Below are 23,745 nucleotides of genomic sequence, written 5' to 3' on the forward strand. Positions count from 1 at the left end.
AACAACAACAATAATAGTTTAATAATATAGTCTCGAGTCTACATAGTCTTGATTGATTGACATTACAGCGCGACATCTACAGGAAGCAAACTGTAATTACTGAAACCTTTTAACCCTGTAAAGCCTCAAAACCACATTTACATAGTTAATGCATTCTACTGTTTGTCTTCACAATGCTATTGAATAGAAGAAGTGTTTATAGGTCCCAGTCATCTGGCCATGAACTGGCTCTACATGCAAACTTTGTGTTGAGCTCATCTCCTTTTATTGCATGACTGGATTTGTCAAGTAAAATTCCTTACATATATTTTTCTGTGTTTATTACAATTTCTAGAAGTTCTAAACATTTCCCTAAAAACATTTCTACATCAGAGCCCTACTTAAACAATATCTGAGAGGTCAAAAAAAAATTGCTAATTCTTCCCCCTATATTTGGGTATTACAGGGTTAAGGCTGAAAGCGAACATGAAAAAAAAAAGTGTTTTGGTCTACACGAGCCACTGTATTTTTCAACAGAGCGCGCGCTCCAAAGCTGTGACAGATCTCACTACAGCACACGTGAGTATTATTAATATTATATATATTAATCTAGGGTGAGATTTATAGTGCAGTACAGAATATATGTCAGATATAGTCTTTATATATAATTACTAGGTTTATCTTTATAGTATGTTATAGATAATAACATACTATGATATATATTGTAGTATGTTATAGATAATAACATACTATAATAAATATTGTATATAATATATATATTGTAATAATAGTAATACGAGTTGCAACAAGATAACCACGTGAATTGCGTTTATGCTTAATTAAAGTGCTCAATAGTATCGTCATAAACCTTCACATAACAGACTTTAACTGATTTGGCGGCAAAACCAAGTTTAAAAATTGCGCGCGTGCGTTTTCCCGCGCAGTTTGCAGATATAAATAAAATACCCAGTATTAAGCAGCACTAATTATACATTCAAACGGATATATAAGATGCCTGTGTGCACGTACAGGTATAGCATATATTAACATGTTAGTCTGTAGACAAATGCATGAAATGAAGCTATGTTCATACACATACAGGTTATTGCATCTATATTAGAAGTACAACACATATTTTTAAAAGAAATCTCCAAATTTTACCCTAAAAAGCTCCTGATAGTTTTCAATTCATTTTTCATTTCAATATCACAATAATGTTAGAAAAGCTGTCATTTTTACATGAGCGTGTAGCTTAATCAGAAGGCCATTTGGGTCAACAGATTTCCCTAGACATATAATAATAATAATAACCTTTATTTTCTATAGCGCCTTTAAAAGAACATCTCAAAGCGCTTTACAAAAGCAAAATAAAATCAACAAAATTACACACATAATATAATGATTAAAATTAAAGCAACAAAAATAGACAATAAAATAAGCACTATGTAGAATTACAATTTAGACAAATTAAAAGCTACCTTAAAAAAATAAGTTTTAAGCAGAGATTTAAAAGTGCCAAGAGATGTTGCTTGCCTTATCTCAGTTGGTAGTGAATTCCACAGTTTTGGAGCTAGTGAAGAGAAGGCCCTATTTCCCATCGATTTTAAACGAGTTAAAGGAACAGTTAAAAGACCAGTTTCAGAAGAACGAAGATTGCGAGATGGAATATAAGGAATTAAAAGATCAGCCAAATATTGAGGAGCTAACCCGTGTAAGGCCTTGTAGGTAAGCATCAGAATCTTAAAATCAACCCTAAACCTAACGGGGAGCCAGTGCAAGGACTCCAGAACAGGAGTAATGTGATCTTTTAACTTTGTTCTAGTAAGTATTCTTGCTGCCGAATTTTGCACTACCTGTAATTTATTTAAGGTAGCTTTAGACATTAACATAGGTTAATGTAAACCTGACATACCTGTCATACTGTATGTGATGTCTCTGAGCATAAAAAAAGGGACTCCAAGGTATGTTTGTGTAACTGATTTGTACATAACGTTGCTGCTTTAGTAATTTCTTGACATAGACTTACATTTATGTTTATTCTATGTTATTTTATTTACGTCTCTTGATAACCACAATGTATTACTTTGTTATTGCATGGAGACACAACATTGAATCAAAATTCTGACATTCAGACAGAATGCAATATTGATGATGCTTGCTTACAAAGCATCATGACAAAAAAGGGACATTTTAATTCAATTTGGAGCTCTAGTGTTATCTACTACAGAACATATGTTTTAATCATTTCCCCCAGAAACTGTTTTTTTTTTTTTTTTGTTTTTTTTTGTTGATTTGGTCGACTTTGTCTAAACCTCTGTTAATACTAATTCAAGATATAATCAGATTTATGTACAACAATAGATTTAGCTTAAAAAAAAGTTAAGATTTGTGCACATATATGCAAGAGGCAATTTGTGTGAACTAACTTGACATCCAAAGGTAGAATACTTGATGCACCATGACCTACACACACGTAATTCTTATCAATACTTTGACTTAAATAGATAAACTGTAAATTTACTTGAATAATTTTAAGTGGCTAAATAACTTTTTTTGAGTGTGAGCATGTACGATTTTGTCATTTTATTTAGAGTATTTTGAGGTGTATTTCGATTTATCTGCTTGTTTATTTGTATTAGGTTAAGTTTTATTTGAGAAGATTGTAGTTTTTCAGAGAAACAGAGCTAATACAGTTAAAACAGCTCTATCTACAAATCACAGAATTTTGTTCACATTGTAGTTAAAAAATAACAAAACAAATCCCTAAATGTTTCAGCTGAAATAAATTAAAGCTGTACTGCATTAAAGAACAACACACAGTGCCAGGAATAGAGGACAGGAAGGGTTAAAAAAAAATCAGCAAAGCAATTTGTTTCTTATAGAATTGTCTTATAGCAATGGTATGATCTGAGCAAATTGCTTATGCTGGTGTAGTAGAATAAAGGTCTGTGTATTAGAAGAGGCATTTGAAGAACAATCGTCAGTGTTTGTTGTCAAGCAGCTAAACTAGCTAACTAAGATTAAGAGATCATTTGAGTTCATTATCTAATTTATATAATTCTGCTTATTATTGAAGGTTTCTTTTCTCCAAGTGTCTTTAGGCAGAACTGGTGGATAAAAATGCTATGTCCATCAGATAACAGGTGGGTCTTATGTATATACTCGAATTTAAGATTTATGATTAAGTCAAATGAACTACCCTAATAACGAACTAATTATTGTTATTATTTTATTATTAAATTTATTTTTGACAGAGGTCTTGTGGCCATCATCTTTTTCATCCTGGGCATGGAAACACTTCTTCCATGGAATTTCTTCATTACTGCCTTCGATGTATGAAACTGGGAGTCTTTTGGGAATGCTTTATATATATATATATATATATATATATATATATATATATATATATATATATATATACACACACACACACACACATCTGTACAATGTTTTATTTTGTGCAGAAATCTATAGCACTCATCCTTTGTCTTTCACAGTATTTCAACGAACGGCTAAACACATCAATGTCAAGCAACGCTTCAGAATCTGACCAGACTTCTCCCTATATGTTCGACAACATGTGTGTGTTGCTTTCCACGCTGCCTTTGCTGTTGTTCACGTTACTAAACTCGTTTCTCTACCAGCAGTAAGTACATATTAATGTGTTTAGGTTCAGTTTTAGGGACACTAGGAAAAAAATAATAATAATAAAAAAAAGGTAAATCTGTGTCTCTGACTGCTTTGGATTTTGTGCAATACGATGTCTCTGTTTTGCTTTGCAGTATTCCAGAAAGGATGAGGATAGCCGGCAGTATGTTTATCATTTTACTACTCTTCATCCTTACCGCAACCTTAGTGAAAGTCAAAATGGGACAGGATCTTTTCTTCAAAATCACAATGGCGATCATCTGGTTTATCAACAGTATGTGTTGCCAAATTATTATACCTTAAGGCAATATAATTGGGTGGAAGCTGTCAGTGATGTGATCATTGTAAACCTTTTCTGCTTACAGTGTTTGGGGCGGTGCTTCAGGGCAGTCTGTTTGGTCTGGTTGGGAAATTTCCCCCCAAATATAGTTCATGGTTTATGAGTGGTCAAGCCATGGCTGGCATCTTCTCTGCAGTCGCCATGTTGGTGTCAAAGATCTGTGAGTATCAGTGAGCATCACATGAATTAGGGTAAAGAATTAGGGTTATTGCGGATCCTAAATGAAGTTGTCTTTTCCTGTGTTTGACTTGCATCTCTAGCTAAAACAGATAACGAGAGTGCGGCTTTGGGCTACTTCATCACACCCTGTGCTGCCACGCTCCTCACGCTGTGCTGCTACTCACTGCTGCCACACCTGGTACATTTTTTCATTTTTGCTTTACACCTAGATTATTATATACTACTGGTTGTTAAAGTGGGGTCTTGTCAGAATAACCAGGAAGTCTATACTACAATGTATATACAGTATGTACCGATCAGCCATAACGTTATAACCACTGGCAGCTGACGTCACTAACTTGTTACCATGTCAGCGTGTCAGTTTAGACTAATGTTTGAGATGTTGGATTATATTCAAAGGAGGTCTGTGAAATGAATTTTACCATGGAAGGGCTTATCTGATGTTATAAGTTGAAATCCCATTGTTTTATTAATAAGTGCTATGCTTTACAGCACAGACGCACCTTAGTTACATCCATAATAGTCTGAGAATTTTATAACCATTACCTTATACAAGATGTCAACAAATAATTCTTAATAAACAGTGTTTTTTGTTGTTTCTTTGGGGTTTTTTCCAGAAATTTGCAGGACTATATTTAGAAGTTGGAGCTAGAAACAAAGAGACAAAGGAGGATTTGGATCTAAACCTTAAGGGTCAGTGTCAGACATTGATGAATAATATATCAGACATGTTTATACTTTTGAGACTTGAGTAACTCTGAGACTGTAAATATGTTTTGTCTGCTGCTGTAGAGAATGTGACCTTGGTCAAAGTGAAGCCCACTGATTCAGACTACGCTGGTAAAAGCGCGTTAAATGACTCTTATGTCGGAGCCTTCAAGACTGTGGACGCACTAGAGACACAAGGAGAAAAGGCACCGGTATTGGCAGTGTTTAAAAAGGTTCGGCATTTTCTTATTAAAGGTCTAAAAAATGAAATAAACAGTTTGCTTAACAAACAAAGTTATTACATACTGACTTGAGAGACTTTTACACAAACCCGCCACCCTTCTGTCAGCATCCCTTCACATACAGACACACCAAGGTCCACTTATTCACACGAATTACATCATTAATGAAAATAAATAAACATTAAGTAGAAATAAATAATCACATATCAGCTTTTAACTCTCGGGTAGATGTAATGCGCATTTTATTTCCAAATCCCTGCTGAAGTTTTGCTCTGAGGCTAACGCATTTTTATTTGTAATATTCCATATGGTTGTATGTTCTTATTCATCTATATATATTTCTTTTTTCTTTTTTTAAGATTTGGGTGATGGCCTTGTGTGTGACGTGTGTTTTCGCAGTCACGTTGTCTGTTTTTCCAGCAGTCACTGTGATGGTGAAGCCAAATGGTCTGTTTACAGGAACAATGGGTAGGTCACCATTACAGCACATTCTTTAACAAGTATTAAAGAAAAGAAAAAAACAGGAATTCCATTACTTTATTTCTCTCTCTATCTCTCACACACAGGCGACATTTTTACACCCCTCTTTTGTTTCTTGGTCTTCAGTTTGATGGATTGGGTTGGCCGAAGTGCCACCTATATTTCTCAGTGGGTAAGGCTTCAGTATATATTTTTTCTTTAATTATTTTTAAATTACTTATCGTCGCTGTCAGACGGAATCCTCGTATCTCCAAAACCATTACTTTTCAGGAAATTAAAAAAACGCCGTACCTTATCTGCAGTGCACAGGGTTTAGTCCGCGTTGCAGTGGATTGTCTTGCGCTAAATTCCTGTCCTCAGACGAGCACCAGAACTAGCGGGGGTCAAGATTTTTTTTTCTTTGAGCCCAGTGTTTTGAAGACATTTACCTCAGAAGACGTGTTGATTCGTTGCGACTCTTCTTGAGGAGAAATATACCGCGAAGCTCTCCCGCGGAGTGAGGAAGAGGTGGACAGTTGAAGTGTCCAATGGAGTTATGAGATTTGCGCTCAAGCTATTTTCAGGACTTTAGATTGGTTAATAACTTGTAAAAATAACAGACCCACATGGGGACTGTATAGCATCGATATGTGAAAAAATATGAAATTGACCAAATTTGGACATACGAGGTTTCCGCCCAAAAGCGACGTTATATTACTTTTAACAAGAGTCTGTTGCAATTAAAGATAAGTAAATGGTATCATGTGAATAATCTCCCTTGGATGAAACCTTCTCCCCTGAGTGAAAGATGTCTTTAGCATCTACAGGATTTAAAAAGTAAAGCCAAACAGCATTGGATTAGTGCTGAAAGGATGTCCGCTATGAACATATTTTGACCAGATGTCCTGATATGACCACAGGACAGCCTTTTTTAACTACGACAGGATTTTTTGGTGAGGTGAGATTATTCACCAAAGAAAGGCTGGAAGTTAGGAAGGCCATAAACAGAGATTTGGCAGGCGCAAATCTTTAGGATGTCCAGTCAGGACTGAATTTGCACCAATCCAGTAAATGGTCAGGACCCTTGAAGGACCTTGGACACATTCTTTTAATGCAATGAATGAATGCATGCAGTGAAGACAACAGGTTGAAAAGAGGAGTAAAGGAGGCATTTGGTCTCAAATCCAATGTCATGATGTTATGCTGCTTAATATAAGCATTCAGTAGAACAGATGAGAGTTGAAATGTAAAAGGTTCACTCATTGAGAGCTACTGCTATTAGATAAGCAATTAATAAAACAAGGAAGGGTGTTGTGTGTTATATAAAGATAATGAATGGTTAGAATATTAAGAAGAAACAACAATAAATGCACATATTTTATATTCTCTGTCCACTTTCTTCCCACAGTCTTGTACCAGAAAATTAGCCTGATAGTGTTTTGTTATACTGTACAACCACTGTATTGGTATAAGGGCAATAAAGTTGAATTGAATTAAACTGTGATCTGAATTACAGTCTTAAGTACTGTGGGGCTGCTGTTATTCCAATTAGATTAAACATTTATACACAGTGCAATAATGTCACTCTACCCATGAATTTGCTCCTGTTAGAAAGTAATACTTGCCTTTTTTTTTTTTCATTCTAGCCCAAAAAGGAAAGCTGTCTGTTCCCGATCTTAGTGGCAGCTCGTATGATCTTCATTCCTGCCCTCATGTTTTGCAACATTCCATCTCGCATCTATCCATTAAGTTTTTTCAAACATGAATTAGCCTACATAGTCATCATGTCATTATTTGCCATGACAAACGGATATTTTGCCTGTCTCTCCATGTCCTATGCTCCACAGTAAGTATTACATTACAGTAATCCCTTAAATGCATAATTTATAGGATATAAATAGGATAATAGGATGCTATTGTACTCCACAGATGTTTAAATTTATGCTATATGGCTAAAAGTTTGTGGGCACCTAAACATCACACCCATATGTGGTTCTTCCCCAAACTGTTGCCACAAAGTTAGCAGCAGTTTTTTTGTATGTTGGAATGAAGGGCACAAACTTATTCCGGCAAGACGATGCCCCTGTACAAAGAGTGAAACCTATGAAGACATGTTGGTGTGGAAGAACTCAAGTAGCCTCCATGGAGCCCTCAACCCCACTCAACATCTTTGTGATGATCTAGAACCCTCAAAGCACCCAAGCCTCCTTGACCAACACGTCTTTGTGGCTGAAAGGCTAGAATTTTCATGGCTACGCTCAATAAATTCTTCCTAGTAGAGTGGAGGTTATAATAGAATTGGGTGGATTAAATCTAGATTGGTGTGATGGTCAGGTGTCCAAAACCTCTTGGCTAGAGAGTATCTTTTCTGAATTGTGTTTTACACAGAATACTAGTAGTGTACACTTTGTAGTAGAATCCTTATTCATTTTTTTTTTTGTTTACCAGGTTGGTGAGGTCTAAGGATGCAGAGACTGCTGGGGCTTTGATGACCTTTTTCCTGGCTTTGGGATTGTCACTTGGGGGTGCTTTCTCATTTGTCTTGAAAAAACTCGTATAGTTTTCGTTGATGGCCTAGTGGTCATGTTACTGCTATTCAGGCAGCTATTCTGCTTTTGCAATGCTAATCCCATACATCTAGAGCCTGCCTCACTCTCACGTGCCACTTCTTAATGCAATACTTCTTTAAAATCCATAATTACAGGCTACACCTAAGTGAATCATAATGGTAAAGATTAGATAATGTATTATGTAACAATTATATGTTCTAAAAGGGAGATTTTTTATTTTATTTTTTTTATTTGTTTGTTATTGGTTTGTTTTATATTAACTCCATGTTTATTTAAAGAATTTTAGTTTTTTACTATTTTTACAAAATATTTGTCAATATTTTGAATTCATATTGCACTGTATTGTTTTTTAAATTTTTCTGTTTTCTAACATATTTATTTTCGGTCTTTCTAAAAAAAAAAAAAAAAAAAGTCTTGTCTCTGTTTACACATTTACTGAGTTACTGTTGTTGAGAAACTTGCAAAACTTGCATTTCCTTCTCACTCCAAGTTATTTTTCCCAGCATAGCTGAGCTGATGCCTACAGTATAATATCAGATTACTTTGTAATCATTGTAACAGTTAAAGAATAAACAAATACTGTTCTGTACAAGAATCTAACCATCAGCATTGCTGTAACCCATCAGGTTATGAGAGATGACCTGCTCCATGCTTTCACACAGCTCTCTGTACTCTACACTGCTCACCTCCGTCAGTTGTAAATTAAAGTTTAGCATTAATTGTCCTTTATTGATTAAAAATGTTTGGCTGAATTAGATAAATAGTTTTCTTTTAACATATATATTTAGAGATACACAGAATTGGTTACTCTTTTATAAATAATTATATACTCGACATTCAATCTATTAGGAATACCGAAATATTCATTATTCATAATCAGGTAAATACAGGTCAAGTGCTTCTGTTATTGTTCACGTCAAACATCAGAACGATAAAACTGATCTCTGAGTATCACCTTCATTTTCTTAGATCAATTTAAGTTGCCCTGAATATAGCATCTGCCAAAATGCCCATGTAAAATGTGTGAAAACCAGAAAACAGTGAAGGAGCCATAGTTCTTTGGGTAGAAACCCCTTTTTGATAAGAGAGGTGAGAGGAACATGACCAGATGTCGTCTGCTGTTGTAGCCCATCCACATCAAGGGTGGACGTGCTGTACGTGCTGAGATGCTTTCCTGCCCATGACGGAGTGCTTACATGACTTACTAAAGACTTTCAACTCTCGACAACTCATAACATCCTGGCGGTTTTCCTCTGCCCTCTTTAAAACGAGCCTTTTTCTCTGCATTCTGCTTATACAACTGGCCTTTGTCCTCTGTTAACAGTGTGGTGTGGTCATTTTAATACCTCTCTACAGATGAAAACACACAACAATGTGGTTTTTATAAATGTATTTAATTTAGTTTTACAAGATTAGAGGAGGACTACAAAGAGAAAAAAAAGATTTGACATTTTTTGCAGAGACAGTAGCAAAAGAAGTAAACCGATCTCAGTAAAAATGGTAGCATTTAGATCAATGAATGCATACTCCCTGAATAATTATTTCCTGACCTAAATGAATCATAAGCAATGCTATATGTGTTCAAACCACACTTAGAATGACATGTTCATTTACACATCAGTAAAAGAAATATGAAATAGAAGCTGCAAAGTCATGGACAATAAGGAGCTATCAAAACTGAGGTGATTTGCTCAGTTACTGTTAAACTGTACATTTAGAAGAGGTTGGACTTGACTATTTAATGATGAGAATAAGAATGTCTAAAAAAGTCAGACAACTCCGTTCCTGTCAGAACTCGAGGTGCGCGACTTACTTCTTCGTTTCAAACAAATGTTATGAAGTCATGTACATTTCTGTGTCAGTCAGTCATACGTCCTGGTCCTGACTATTTTCTAAGCGTGAACTCTAAAAGCATCATTCCCTGAGGCATGCATTTAAAGTTAGAGATGTACAGAATTTTGATGGGGCAGGTGACGTGTTGGGTTTGAGGACAGGAACTGGTTTGAGTGGGACTGTGGCGCACTGGTTACTCACCTACCAGGCGACAACCCCACCTCTTGGCTTTTGGATTGCACTGTGCTCCCCTTAAAGCTGTGCTGTCTTCTTAACAGTTCAAAACATAGCCAGGGAACCTCAGTTGTGAGCGTGTGTGCGGATCTCGTCTCGTCTTACTGAAAATGCTCAAAAGAAACACCAAATGCCACAGAACAAGCCAACAATTCAAATTTCCGTGATCTCACACGTTCCCATGAACTTTGTAATGGATTATTGTGAGCATGTTTCTTATAAGACACTCATTATGATAACTTCTGAATGGATATGCCACTGGGCTTTAACCAGTATGTTCACAAAAAATAAACATTTTGTTTGTTTGTTTTTTAATTGCAAACCACCAAACCAAGATTACGTGGGGTACTTCATGTGCCTGAGCTAAATGACTTTTCTCTGCTTGCTAAATGTGAACTTATTAAACCCTAATCTGTGTCACACTAACAGCCTCATCATTGTTTTTTCCACATCAAGTTCTTCAGCCAGAAGGTGGATCTGAGCTGAGGTGGAACAGGAGATGATTTAGGAGAAGTGGTGTATGGTTAAGGTGCAAGCGTGATTGGGGCCAGAGGGCTTTACCTTTCTGGGGAGTGCATCCATGCCACTGTGGGACTCTAATTCTCTTCCCCCGTCATGTGCAACTTGGCGTCCTGAGGCCTGGGAGCCATTCTAGCTGTAGTTAGCGAAAAGGGAAAATGTGGCTGGAAGAACAGCACGAGTAACCAGTCATGCACTATTTCTAGCACAAAATGACAGACATGTAAGTTAATGTGAGGAGGCCTGATGCACTATAAAGAGCTACCCTTCCATCACCATTCCACTAAATGTTAAGACTAAAACAATGACCACTCCAATATAATATCTGCCTTTTTTCGTCTTGTAAACATCAGGGCCTGGATACACTTACGAGTCATGGAAAGTTTTGTATCAGGTGTCTTTTAGAAACCTGTTAACTATACACTGAATTATGCACAGAAAAATACAAATATAATCCATAATCGAATATTGCAGGTCATTTCAATCTGCTGCCTATGTTACAAAAGGTTTGTTGTATCCAGGCCAATAGAGGTCACTGAGACCATGTTGTGCATGTGTGTGTTTGTGTTCGTGCGAGTACCCGACAATCTCTCAGCGTTGGAATGAAAGACTGAAGACAGTCTGAGGTGCATTCTAAAGGAAAGAGGACATAAAATCATTAAAAAAAGAGAGATTTCTCTGCCTTTTTTTTCATTGCAATCAGTTTACTGATGTCTGTAAAGCACATTGAAGGAATGCTACAACATTCTCCATAACATCTGAGAACAAAACCCTGCAATAACCAATTAGCTCTTGCTTGAAAATTATGCAGATCTGATACAAGAATTTGAGTCGGCAGACTGCATATTCATTTATTAAAATGTTACATGCCAGATGTTATGAAAACCTTGTGTAGACTCCTTCCTCTAGTCTCCAAGATAAACAGGCAGGTTTGAATCAATTAAATCAAACAAACACTTTAACAAAAACAATGATCATATATATATATATACACACTGCATTTAAGGGAACCTAATTGAAAGGAGGACTGCCAATTACATTTTAAATTGAATAGAGTTTAATTCAAACTGCCCTGTTTTGTCCACTGGTTTGTCACATTTACTATTGAACAAAAATACATCAGATATTTGTATTCACTGTATTTTATTCCCAAACTCAAATCAACTAGAGGCCTAATACAATAGACCTTACAACCCCAAAATCAAACCAACTAAATGAGCACTGCCAAATCAGTCTAAAATGTACTGTGATGGCAAAAAAAAAAGGGGGGAACTCAAAATTTATATATATATAAAAAAAACGAAAAAAAAGACAAAGAATCATAAGGGGCTGCGGAGGAGGACCTTGCTGTATTGGAGGCAAAAAAGGAATTTGAGCGATTAACTAACTATCGCTAGCCGCCTGAACACATTTTGTCCATGTAGAGGAATACAAATCTAGCAATGGCAGTTGATTCCTTTATAGCCCTGCAACACAATCCACAGGCTATACCAATGCCATCTCCAACACAAAATCAATACGGATATGGAAATAACAAGAAAACAACTAAGTAGGAAGTAGGAATATGCACTAGTCAAGTCATTTTTTTTTTATTTGGCTGATGAATGCTAGATAGACTAACAAACATTAGCCGTCCATTTTGTAGCCTAGTCTCATTCCAAGAGGTGAATTTAATAATCGGAGTTGAGTTTCATGCTGAGAGCAGGTCATGCCCTTATATGCCCAATGGGCTGAAACACATCAAGTTCTATTGTGTTATTTAGCTGATACTGATGGAGCTCATCTCTGCTCAAAGCCAAATCCCACCCATTTGGAATGGAAGGTGATGCGTGATAATGTGTGGCTCTATTGCGAGTGAAAATGTTTTCTCTGAACAATCTGGTATATTAAAAGACATTCACGCACACACACTCAACCACCATCCACACAGGTCCTCTTTGTATTTCAAATTCCCACTACTGCCTTCATGATACATTTATGTTGGTTCCTTAAAAAAATGTTTGTATTTCTACACAACTACAGCACGTAGATCTTGGAGAGGAATCTATATATAAATAGAAACGCCTCCACCAATGTTAGACTCTGTGCTCAAAACTGTATCATCTGCTGTATGAGAGATTCTCAAGTCTCCTGGAAAAGGCTGGTGTCAGATTAGGCACAACCAGATTGTTTAAACTTATAAGAGGTCTAATTAATAGACTAATAAAACAATAATACGAGTTTGGTGCATAAAGCTAATATCAAGATTTAATGCATCCCTTTCCTTCTAGAGGACCGACACTACCTATGCCACACACATTCAGCAGTCAACAACACAACAGGCAAGCAAGCGAGCACATGCGTGTGCACGCACACACGACACACACACATGTGAGGTGGTGAGATCTATCGATATGTGGGCTCTGGCATGTTGTGGTGGGAGTAGTCAGGATTGCGGAGGTGGGGATCCTTGTGTGGTGGAGGTGGCTCATACGCTCTTGGAGATGCGCCGGTTCCAGGAGCCGCCATGTGATTGCCATCCATCGACCCTGAAGGCGGCATGGGCATGGTTGGCATCTGGTGTGGTGGGGGTGGCGGAGGTGGCGGATAGTAGTACTGGTACTGTTGATAATGTTGATAGTGTTGGTACTGCTGGTATTGTTGGTACTGCTGGACATACTCTGCATAACACCTAATATGAAATGTCAAAGGAAAAAAAAGGGCTGCTTAGTGTGCAGATGTAAACAATAGATTGTTAAGCTGTGCTATAATTACCTTAAACACACAGACACAACAAAAGGGAAGGGGTTGCAATAGAAGTAAGTGTGACTGTGGGAATTTGTGCCCACTGAGACAAGAACATTTCTAAGAGCAGGCTATGAAAAGAATATTAATTATTATTTTAGCCAGAATTTAAGACTAACCCTACTGTCAAATGCATTTCCATGTATCCGAGTCCCAGATGTTACATGCTAAGACTAAATCCATTTCTACTATCTTGTACCTTGCAATAGGGTCTCCATCTTTAATAGCAGGCAGTTCGGGTCCTCCAGGTGGTGTGGGCAGCAGAGCACGGCGCTTGGGTCTTGTGGCACTGATGGGCTGTGGAACAGGGTCAGGCAGCAGAGCAGAACGTCTTACAGGGCTCCGGTCCCGGTCTGATTTGGTAATGGCCTGTTGCTCAGCCAAAACATGCTGACCCTGCTCAATGAATCGCTGCCGGGCAGCTTCAAATAAAGCTTGTGCGTCAGGCTCAGCTCCACCCATGGTCCCATAGGCAGGGCCTGCATATGCAGAGGAGTTTGTGCCATATGCAGGGTTCATGGCTGTGGTGGTTGTGGTGGCTGATGGTGCCTCTCCTGCTGCTGGGTACCCGGAATCATCTGTTCCCTGGCTGATGACCTGGTCAGCCACAGAACCATACACTTGACTCGCCAGGGCACCATAGACTGCAGCACTCACTGGCTTACCATCTGTTCCACTGGCTTCAGTCAGACCCTTTAGAGCCGCGTACGTCGGATCAGAAGTGTTGGTGTTAAAGAAAGAGTTGTGCACACACTGTTGTACCTGAATAGGAAGTCCAGCAGCAGCAGCAGCTGCAGCAGCAAGTACAGCTGCCTGACTCTGGTGGTGCTCCATAGGTGGCCTGGTTGGACACTCTCCTGCAAAGTGTCCCTGCGTCCCGCAACGTGCACACGGCACCTTGGACATGGCTCCAGGATTAGCTTGCTGGATGTTTGAAAGATCCACAGAAAGGTGGTGGTCCGTGTAGGAGGTCCCGTATAGGGCCTCGACGGCATTCGCCGCATTCTCTTGATGCTCCATGTGTAGAAAAGTATAACCTGCTGAGGAGTCGGGCTTGGCTGAAACAGAGGATACAGAAAACACCACAAAATAAAGTACTAGAAAAACAGCATACTGAAGGTTCAATCACACGAGGTGAGCATATGTGACGCAATAAAATCACGTGATAAACAGAAAACAAATTAAACCATACATTTCAACAAGGGCATTCGTAGGTTTAACTCTTTTTGGTTTTACAGTCTGAAACGATTGAACAGTTAAAGCAGTTCAGCAGTAATACCCAGAGCTCTTATGTTCCCTACATTTACTTTGATAGAGTTCTGATACAATTATCGAGGCTTTTCGACACAAAAGGTTGCGACAACGAAACTCTACACCATCTAGACCACGGATCTCACAGTCAGCAACCCCTTTTCCCTGCAGATGGACAAAGAAAAGTTGCCTCAAAACTGCCTCAGTTGATTCCGGGTTCGATTCGCAGACGTCATGGCAGTAAACCCGCCACGACAAACCTAAAGATTAGCTTCATGTTAACTTGAATTTGGTTACTTCGGCTACAATATAAAAAAACTCAAGGTTGATTAATTAAATTTGTATTATTTAATATTACTTAATTTATTCTTCGACAGAAATGTAGCTTTAAGCAGCTTTTACCATCTAAAACCTCTCGACGCACCGAGCTAGCTTTATTAGCAATACGTTAGCTACGTAGCATTTCTAGCAAATTCTATGAAGGAAACGTTACATAAAAAAGGTCACCAACCCAAATAAAAACGCACCCTCTGTATGAACCGTGACGATAAACAATCATACAAGACGAAATTTAACGCAAAAATATAAAACCGAAATAATGAAATACAACACAAACAACACATAAGTATGCTAGCTAGTTAGCTTAGCAGCTCACCTAACTCCGCACGAAATGATTCATATCCGACTTCCGGTAAGCGGATGTTAAGCGTCAAACAAGTCCGAGTTGACACAAATAACAAGTAAAGTTCCGGTACTCACTGACATAGTTAATGTTTCCCACACACGTACTAAATCCTTCTAACATTGTCTCCCTTTTTCATTATTTTCTAATAAATTTTCACACTCAACGGTATCTAGAATTTGCACAAAATATTGAAAAAAAAAAAAACAAGCAAAATCATAGGAGAAGGGTCTCAAACATGTTTATAAGAGAGATATGACTAAAATATCCACGTGGCTCAGGATGCCAGGATGTGTATAGTCTTAATTAATCACACTTTACAAATAAAGTGAGCAGAAAAGCATCTCGGCCTGCATGAAACATTAAAACATATGGTAGATATGGGGTTTATAAAGGGTTTTTCAGTCCAGAAAGGGTTTAACTCAAGTCAGGTAAAATAAAAATAAAAAAATTATATAATATAATTATTTATTTATTTTTTCATTATTTTTTAGCTATACACACACACACACACATATATATATATATGTGTGTGTGTGTGTGCGTGTGTGTGTGCGTGTGTGAGTGTGTGTGTGTATAGCTAAATAAAATAATAAAAAATAAATAAATCTTATTATACTTTTTTCAGGAAACCTTGTATATGATTTCAAGACCAAACAAAAAAATAAAAAATAATTAAAGAAAGAAAAATTCCAACCACCAAGTCATAATATATTGCATAGTACAGAATTAGAATACCATTATATATAATTTATAATTAAGTTAAATATTTCTTTATTTCTTTCTTTATTTATTTATTTATTTATTTATTCTTACATAAGGTTTATTTTTCGGAATTTACTATATACTAACTATCTACAACAGTGTGTGAGTCAGTGTCTGTGATGCATAGAGCTGTACAATTTAGTTTATATATATATAAATGGGAGAAGCCAAAGAATCAGGGGGTGAAAATGTTGCTTGCAGGACTTAAACATACCCATAGCCTTTACCGACTGCAGTTTTCTCTGAGCTTAAATCGGTATCCAGCTCTCAATAATGCCCACGAGGTGTAGGCTACCGTCCAGGTTTATCCAGGCGCATGCGCACATGTCTACAGCAAGAGCAAGGTAACTTTTGGTTTTCCCATTCACAAATATCACATTGGAAAGCACGCAGAGGAAGAAAAAGGAGTGTGAATAATGTTTGAGTCACAGTTTCACATACTAAGGGAAAAGAGGCTGGACATCACACGCACGTGGAAAAGGAAGTAACCTGTCTATGAGCCAAAACAGCAAGAAGTAGTTTTTAACATTTCATGGATCTGACAGCTTTGTGTCATGAAGTCTTTGTGTTTCAGCTTCTGTAACTGAGAATTCAAGGTGGAAAGGTAAGTGGCTAGTTTATTTAAATGCACATGTAAACCTAGATTCTTTTCACAGCTGTAAATCTGTGTGATTTGGTTGCCAGAGCTGAACTGTCTGAGCTTTCTGAGCACTTCCCTTCCTTCTTTATGCACACAGTAGGAAACTGCAGCTCTAACTGCATCTCAGTGCTTGGAGAAGTTGTCCTGAGAATGAGATGTGTTCTCACCACACTTGACTTGACTTGATTTCACACTCTCTCAAATCTGACAACACCATTTTAACACCGGTCTATGTTGCATATTGAAGCTATTTATAAATTTACATTTTCTGGGCACGTTTTTGACTTGAAACCAGACTAATGTATTATGGTCTAGAGTAAAGAACAAGTTTTTATTCTAGAGATTACTTAAAGGAAACTGTATCCTTCCTTGTTGCTGGGTTTCCTCAATCGTACACTTAAATGATTACTTTAAAATGTAATATCGGTCCAGTCAAACGTGTACCTTGAATCTTTACACAGATCAAAAGTTAAGGGTACAACGTCAACGTCAAGGAAAGCTACAATTTTTATCTTTATTTCCTGAGAGTGTACATAAACCAAATAAACTGGGTGAGTTAACAGTGTGGTATTTTAAACGGTTCCATGATGCCACTTACAGGCTCATGGTTGTTAAGCAAAATTACCACAAACCCTTCCAAAGCACATACTTATAGGCTTCCACCCTACCAAGCCTGGACTTGCTAGGCTCATTTACACACCCTTTAAGTAGACCTGTTCTCTATCCCTCCTGCCATAACATGAACTCTGTAATCTCTTCACATCATATGATCATATGAAGTCGAAAATCCAACTCCAAGAACATTCTTAAAATCTCTAGAAGATAAGAAAAGGCTGATTTATGGAATTACATATAGACATAGTGTGGTGTACTGTAGAGTAGTATAATCTAAATCTAAAATGTAGTTTATAGTGTAGTGTAGTAAAATAAAAATATAGTTATAAGTATAAAGATTATAGAAACAATTCAGGTTAGGTTGGAAAAAAAGCGGTTAATATTTAATTCACTTCTATACCCCTTCAAACATCCTTTGTAAAATTCCACGATATATAAAAGATACTAGATTCTAGTTTAAAGTGAGTGTAAAAGTTTTTTTTTTCTTCACATTAGTGTGTGTCAGTGGGTTGGAATGCCCAGTAGGATGTGTGGGCCAGTGTTGCTATAGCAGCCATCTGCTGCTAAAAAGAGTATTCTTCACCATCCCACTCAGAGGCAGCCTATGCCAGGGGTACCAAAACTTTTTAACACTAAAAACGTCCTACTGATCAATTTTGCTCTGTTCAAATACATTCTCACAAAAAGGCTATATAAAAAAAAAACAGTTTTATTCACTATCTGAAAACATCCTGAATCTGAAAAAAGTGTCACAGAACTTCAGTATTATTTTTAGATTATAAATAGTTTTGTATTTTTTTATTTGTATTTTAATTGCAGATTTGGTAAATTACTAGAACTTTGGACAGCCATAATTATCAGTATAACTCACTGATTCATACATACAGGACATGACTAATAAATCTATAAATAATTTCGCTTCCCTAAATAAAATGTTAAATCTTTCGCTTTGGATCAGCAGTATAATGCTAAAATAAGTCTTGTGTAGTTTTCTATCATGAGATGATTCATAGCTCACAAAACTTTTAATGGTGGACTTTCTAATTGCGTTTGATACCTGTTTACGAAGAAGGAAAAGACAAAGCCAAAAGATACAAATACTTTAAATCAAACCAACCAAGCTGTAGTTCTAGCACTGTATAGTCAATAACACTGACAGCAGAAGGTCATAATGTCCTATAATGTTTACATTATTGCAAGTTCTGCTGTACGTTCTTAATCTAATTTATCGCATTGTCATCTTGTTATGATGATATTAAGGATATGTTAAGACTGGGAATAGGCAGGTTCAGTCAGAGCAGCTCAGCGTAAAAATGTTAGGAAATTAGTCATAGGATGACAAACAGCACTCACATGACCAGGAGGAGGAATGAGCCCCAAGGGAAGTTTCCAAAAACCAGTAAGAACTGCAGGTCAGCAGGAGAAATAAGGCACATGTTTGTGTAGAAAATAACCATTAATGGAAAAAGTTACACAAGCCCTATGAGATGACTGGAAATTAAAATTTAAAAAAAAAAGGTAGCGTGTTTACTGAAAGGGAAGTTCAGAGAATCCGAATGGTTCGTTTGTCCATTGTAAGCACCACAGGTAATGCATTAGCGAATTACCAGATCGTTTAAACTGTTCTCTCAGGGCCTTAATGGCTCGGAGAAAAGAAGAGTGTTATATAAATTTCTAGAACATTCCGGTTCATATCTTCTACGACAGTAAACATGCATCATTCCTACTAAAAATAAGCTCTTTGCAACAGCTAAGTTGCAGAAACAGTGCAAAATGAGAAACGTGTGTAAAGATAGCTCAAAGGGCTTCAAAATAAAATTGATCACTTTTGAAATTGTGCTTCACTGTTTGTACCGTATCCAACTGGTTGCATTAATAACACTATTGAAACAAAAGTGTGCTCATGTGAATCATTAACTCAGGTGTTTAATACATGTAGATGCAGGAGGACCATGTGTATGACTATCCAGATGTAAATCCAGTAGGACAGAAGAGGATATGTCCTCAGCGAGGCTCCTTGAAGAGCATCAGTGTGCTGGATCGCCTGCTGCTAACGTACCCAGTATGGTTGCAGTTGTCTATCAACTCAGCCACAGCACTTCACATCCTACAGCGTGAACCCCCAGGGGTGAGAAACACTCACTCACAAGCCGACACTGCCAAATTCTTTAGTCAAAATTTATTTTAATTTGTCACAACCTCCAAAAACAGTTAAGGTGCTCTGTATTCCCATAGTTCTGGCATCAACAAAAAAAACTCAGTCTTCATGTGGTTCCTGGGAAATGGTTTCAGTTTCAAATAACGTTACATTATGAATTGTATACAAAATGCTAGATAAAAATATCAAATGTAATGTTTACTCCACATTTTGTAGACTTTTCTGGTGCGAAAGTCTAGTACATCCCAGAAGAAGATGCTGTGTCTCAGGCTAGCAGATGACAGTGTGCCATCTTTTGTCAAACAGTTTGTCATCCGGGAGAAGGACTCGAGTAAGTAATATAATAAGCATGAAATATATCTACGGATTTTGAACTCAATTGGACAGAATTTGGTGTTGAACAATTACATTTGTTGAATATGGATATTCATTAATAGTTCTCCTCTATTCCCCAGCTTTCTCTTTAGAGACCTCAGCTATCAGTTTCCCAGATCTTTGTAGGCTCATTGCCTTCTACTGTGTCAGCCGGTATTAAGCAGTTTATTTCTGACAGTTCTTATTCTAATTTTTTAATGTTTGAGTTCAAATCAATTATGTATTAAAATACTGTACATTAGGGATGTGCTTCCCTTCACTCTGGAGCTGCCCGAGGCCATAGCCAAAGCGTCATCCCAAAAACAGTTGGAATCCATCTCTCATATGGGTGTGGGTAAGTTCATGGTGGTTTTACTGTAGACTGTGGTCATCCATGTCATTTAAAGACTTTGGAAACACAGTAAATACAGCGTGTCACTACCATTACAGTGTAGGTCATGGTACGAAGAAAGCTATGATTAGCTTGTCATCCTTCATTTTCAGAATCCTATAAGTAATTTGTACAGCATTACAAATGAACATTATGATGATCCTTTGCCACTTTTCATACAGAGTTCTGGAGTTCCCAGTTAAACTTTCGTGGGCCACGAAATGGTCCTCGACCAGTACTTGATGCGCCTGTGGTCCCAAATCCTAATCCCTCTACCACCAGTGAAACTGCCAGTACAACGCTGTTTCAGGAGTTCTGCCCAATTCACACCCGAAGTCCTTCCGAACTTGATTTGGGAGCAGGGCAGGGAGCTTTATGCTTCATCAACCCACTATTCCTACATGAGCATCCCCTCCGTGGTGCCATGCACAAGCGCCATCACTTTAAACGCAGCATTAAGGTTCGTGTCTCCACTGAAAACTCTAGTCCACTCTCACCCCCTGTCACCCCACCACCACCTCCACCACTACTTGCAAAAGCCAAGGGAAAAGGAAAGAAGGTACAGCAAACCGAAAAGGTTCAGCCCAACATGGTGGATGAGAACAAAGTTCCTGAGGGAGATTCGGATTATCTCCAGCCTTGTCTTGCTCTCCCAAAGAACAATACTGCAGTAATCACCCCGACCCTCTCTCCTACAGAGGAGGAGGAGGACTACCAGTTGCCCAAAGCACTTCTACAGGTATTACACACTCTTTCCACAATCACTTTTTAGCATAAACCCATAACAGTGATCAGTATATAACCTACTGTACTTTTATGAGCTCAATCTGATATTCCATAATCAAATGCAATGAACAGCAGCGTTTCCTTTGTATAATAGTTTAGACAATTGTTTAAAAAATTGTTCGTGTATGCACAGGCACAAAGCAAAATCACAGCAGAGAGTGAAGAGGACAACGAGGATGAAGACATTGGACTAATACTTGAGAAAAAAAAGGCACCATCCCTGACTGAATTGGACAGCAGCAGCTCCATTAGCAGCCTTGATGAGAATGAGGAGAGTCCTCAGAGGCCTTCCTGCACACAAGGCAGTAGTAACCCCGTCATCCCCTCTCCTCATTCAACCCACCAGTCTGTTTCAGCTCTGCGAAAGATGAGTGCAGCCTTTGTGTCCTTCTTTGTGCCAGGGAAGAGAGTCATACGTTTGGTGGAAGACCTTTCTCATGACACGCGTATATCATTTGGGGCTTCGGTACAGGACTTCTTGAGGGAGCAAAGGGAAGCGCTGAAGCCACAGTCCTTGACAACCACTGTGGAGCTGTTGCAGGGTTTGCGCCTCTTTATCAACCAGGCTAAGGTGTTCCTCTTGGAGTGTGGAGAGCTTGAGCCCCCCATTGAGACCCTAGTGCCTGAGGATGAAAAAGGTACACAGCACAAACAGTTTTCGAAGTGCTTTTTATATAACACATTACTTCTAGGATTTGTGACAAGCAAGGTGTCTATACATGTGTTTTTGCAGATCAGACTCTGGAAAAAGCTTTGTTCCGCTGTGTACTTAAACCTCTTAAAGCCCAGATTGATACAGCACTCTACAATATGCATGAGCAAGATGGCTCTTTTAAGAGGCTGGAAGAAAGTATGAAGAGAGCCAGAGATGCTTCACCACGAGACCTTTTTGGAGTACAGGTGGCTGTGCCTGATGCTCATGGCATTGAGAAGATAAAGCAAAAGATGTCACTAATGAGACGTGCCTATTCACCCATTGACAAAGTAGTTTTGCTCCTTCAGATCTGTAAGCTCATTTATAAAGCCATGAAGACCAGTACCGGTGAGGATTGTTTGAAGTACTTGAATATGCTTGAAATTCACCTTGTGAATTTGTTCACTTGCACAGAATACATATATGTACATCATGAGAGACATTTTACCTTTTATTTATCATACAAAATCCCCAAAATGCAGGGCAGGAATTTGGAGCTGATGACTTCCTTCCAGCTCTTTCCTATGTGATAGTGCAGTGCAATATACCTGAGCTTCTTCTAGAAGTGGAGTACATGATGGAGCTGCTTGATACCTCTTGGCTCACAGGAGAGGGTAGAGATATTACGCGTTATTTAAGAATAAACACCTACATACAGCATGCTCTTATGTTGTACTTTTACTTACTCGTCATTGTCATAATTTTCTGTCAGCTGGATACTATCTGACGAGCGTTTACGCCAGCCTTAACTATATACAGAGCGAGCCAGAAGCTGTGCCTTCCAGTGGACTTACCCACCAAGTCAAGGAATCACTTAAGGAGTGGAACCACCGTCGGAGAATCGAGTCCAAAAGCCAGAAAGACATAAAACAGGTAAGTAGCTGGGTCTTCTTTTGTAGAATGATATGATACAATACAACAAGCACTAATATGATTTAATCCTACAGAGGTTTGTAAAGGTGCTGTTCCAAGATGGAGAGTGCAGTTTGGTGAAGACATTGCAATGGAAGGCAGGATTCAGTGTAGAAGCTTTGGCACGACTATGCGCTGTCAAATTTGGAGTGGACCAGCCAGAAGAATACAGCCTGTACTGGAGAAATAGTGGGAAATTAATACCGGTTCCTCTGGATGATCAGATTCAGGACCTTCAAAATGTTGGTACCAGCAGTGCGCCACTCATTTACCAGCACTCTAATCAGGACATGAAATCCAGCAGGTTGATTAGAGAGGGAGCTTTGGACCTTTCTGGGGAAGCTTCCTAATGTCACCTATTACCTTCAAGAAAGGAGAGAACCGCTGACAAACCATTAATGGAAATGCATTAAGATTTGAAATAATTGGTTAATATGAGTACAGCTGCTTAATTTTCTTAAAAAGTTTTATTAATTTATCTTTAGATAAGTAAATACAATAAGTGGAAATCTTTTAAATAAGTGGAAATTATTTAAATACATAGTTGTGTTTTATTTATAGTTCGTGCCAAACGGTTTTGTGGTTTATTCACTTAGATCTGAGAAAAATTTGTGTAGATTCTGCAAAATGAGAAATTATTCAATATTTCTGTAATAATAATAATAATAATAATAGACAGGTGTATGATTACAGTGATGGTTCTACATACTCTCTGCATGGTATAGCGCATAACAGTTGCCTTGTTGTTCTTGCCTTAGTGTTTAAACTACCCACAACACACCTGCTCCATGCATCATAAAAAATCATTTGTGTTATACTGTACCTGAATTAATATGAAATACACAGTACATATGTACTGTTTAACAAACACTGGTGTTTAGATTAGTGATCACAGACTTAAATATTTGCTAAGGTTTGCAGTTTATGTTCAGAACAACTTAAATTGTGATATTGTGCAAATCAATGTCTAAGATGTCAATAAACTAAAAACAATGTAGTTT

At 37.8% G+C, this 23,745-nt stretch overlaps 3 protein-coding genes across 3 annotated transcripts; 2 read left to right on the forward strand and 1 right to left on the reverse strand.

The window, feature by feature from the left end:
* Positions 1 to 510: 510 nt before the first annotated feature.
* Positions 511 to 8,824, forward strand: slc29a2 (solute carrier family 29 member 2). Its single transcript, XM_060891187.1, has 13 exons — positions 511 to 558; positions 3,056 to 3,122; positions 3,234 to 3,312; positions 3,477 to 3,625; positions 3,762 to 3,901; positions 3,993 to 4,127; positions 4,228 to 4,325; positions 4,765 to 4,840; positions 4,940 to 5,088; positions 5,457 to 5,565; positions 5,664 to 5,749; positions 7,203 to 7,402; positions 8,005 to 8,824. The coding sequence occupies exons 2-13, from the start codon at positions 3,100 to 3,102 to the stop codon at positions 8,114 to 8,116; spliced, it is 1,356 nt and encodes a 451-aa protein (XP_060747170.1). The 5' UTR covers positions 511 to 558; positions 3,056 to 3,099; the 3' UTR covers positions 8,117 to 8,824.
* Positions 8,825 to 9,501: 677 nt separating this feature from the next.
* On the reverse strand, positions 9,502 to 14,719 carry rbm14a (RNA binding motif protein 14a). The gene is made up of 4 exons (XM_060891188.1): positions 14,689 to 14,719; positions 13,696 to 14,554; positions 13,186 to 13,383; positions 9,502 to 11,345 (listed from the first exon to the last, which is right to left on the reverse strand). The coding sequence occupies exons 1-4, from the start codon at positions 14,702 to 14,704 to the stop codon at positions 11,210 to 11,212; spliced, it is 1,209 nt and encodes a 402-aa protein (XP_060747171.1). The 5' UTR covers positions 14,705 to 14,719; the 3' UTR covers positions 9,502 to 11,209.
* A 1,760-nt stretch (positions 14,720 to 16,479) lies between these two features.
* rin1a (Ras and Rab interactor 1a) lies at positions 16,480 to 23,741 on the forward strand. The gene is made up of 11 exons (XM_060891186.1): positions 16,480 to 16,798; positions 19,389 to 19,577; positions 19,824 to 19,938; positions 20,063 to 20,135; positions 20,225 to 20,316; positions 20,535 to 21,091; positions 21,272 to 21,776; positions 21,872 to 22,180; positions 22,315 to 22,446; positions 22,545 to 22,705; positions 22,780 to 23,741. The coding sequence occupies exons 2-11, from the start codon at positions 19,389 to 19,391 to the stop codon at positions 23,092 to 23,094; spliced, it is 2,448 nt and encodes an 815-aa protein (XP_060747169.1). The 5' UTR covers positions 16,480 to 16,798; the 3' UTR covers positions 23,095 to 23,741.
* Positions 23,742 to 23,745: the final 4 nt, after the last annotated feature.

The sequence above is a fragment of the Tachysurus vachellii genome, chromosome 17 (genome assembly GCF_030014155.1).
Source record: "Tachysurus vachellii isolate PV-2020 chromosome 17, HZAU_Pvac_v1, whole genome shotgun sequence".
NCBI lineage: Eukaryota > Metazoa > Chordata > Actinopteri > Siluriformes > Bagridae > Tachysurus > Tachysurus vachellii.

Bases quoted from the DNA above. Each gene is read 5' to 3' on its own strand.
- slc29a2 (XM_060891187.1), top strand. From the start codon at position 3,100: ATGCTATGTCCATCAGATAACAG. The intron at 3,902-3,992 runs GTATGTGTTGCC...TTCTGCTTACAG, and splicing joins GATCATCTGGTTTATCAACA to TGTTTGGGGCGGTGCTTCAG. The intron at 5,750-7,202 runs GTAAGGCTTCAG...TTTTCATTCTAG, and splicing joins CCACCTATATTTCTCAGTGG to CCCAAAAAGGAAAGCTGTCT.
- rbm14a (XM_060891188.1), bottom strand. The intron at 13,384-13,695 runs GTACAAGATAGT...ATTTCATATTAG, and splicing joins GATGGAGACCCTATTGCAAG to GTGTTATGCAGAGTATGTCC. The intron at 11,346-13,185 runs GTATGAGCCACC...TCTTTCCTTTAG, and splicing joins ACCGGCGCATCTCCAAGAGC to AATGCACCTCAGACTGTCTT.
- rin1a (XM_060891186.1), top strand. From the start codon at position 19,389: ATGCAGGAGGACCATGTGTATGACTATCCAGATGTAAATCCAGTAGGA. The intron at 20,317-20,534 runs GTAAGTTCATGG...CTTTTCATACAG, and splicing joins CATCTCTCATATGGGTGTGG to AGTTCTGGAGTTCCCAGTTA. The intron at 22,181-22,314 runs GTGAGGATTGTT...CCCAAAATGCAG, and splicing joins AGCCATGAAGACCAGTACCG to GGCAGGAATTTGGAGCTGAT.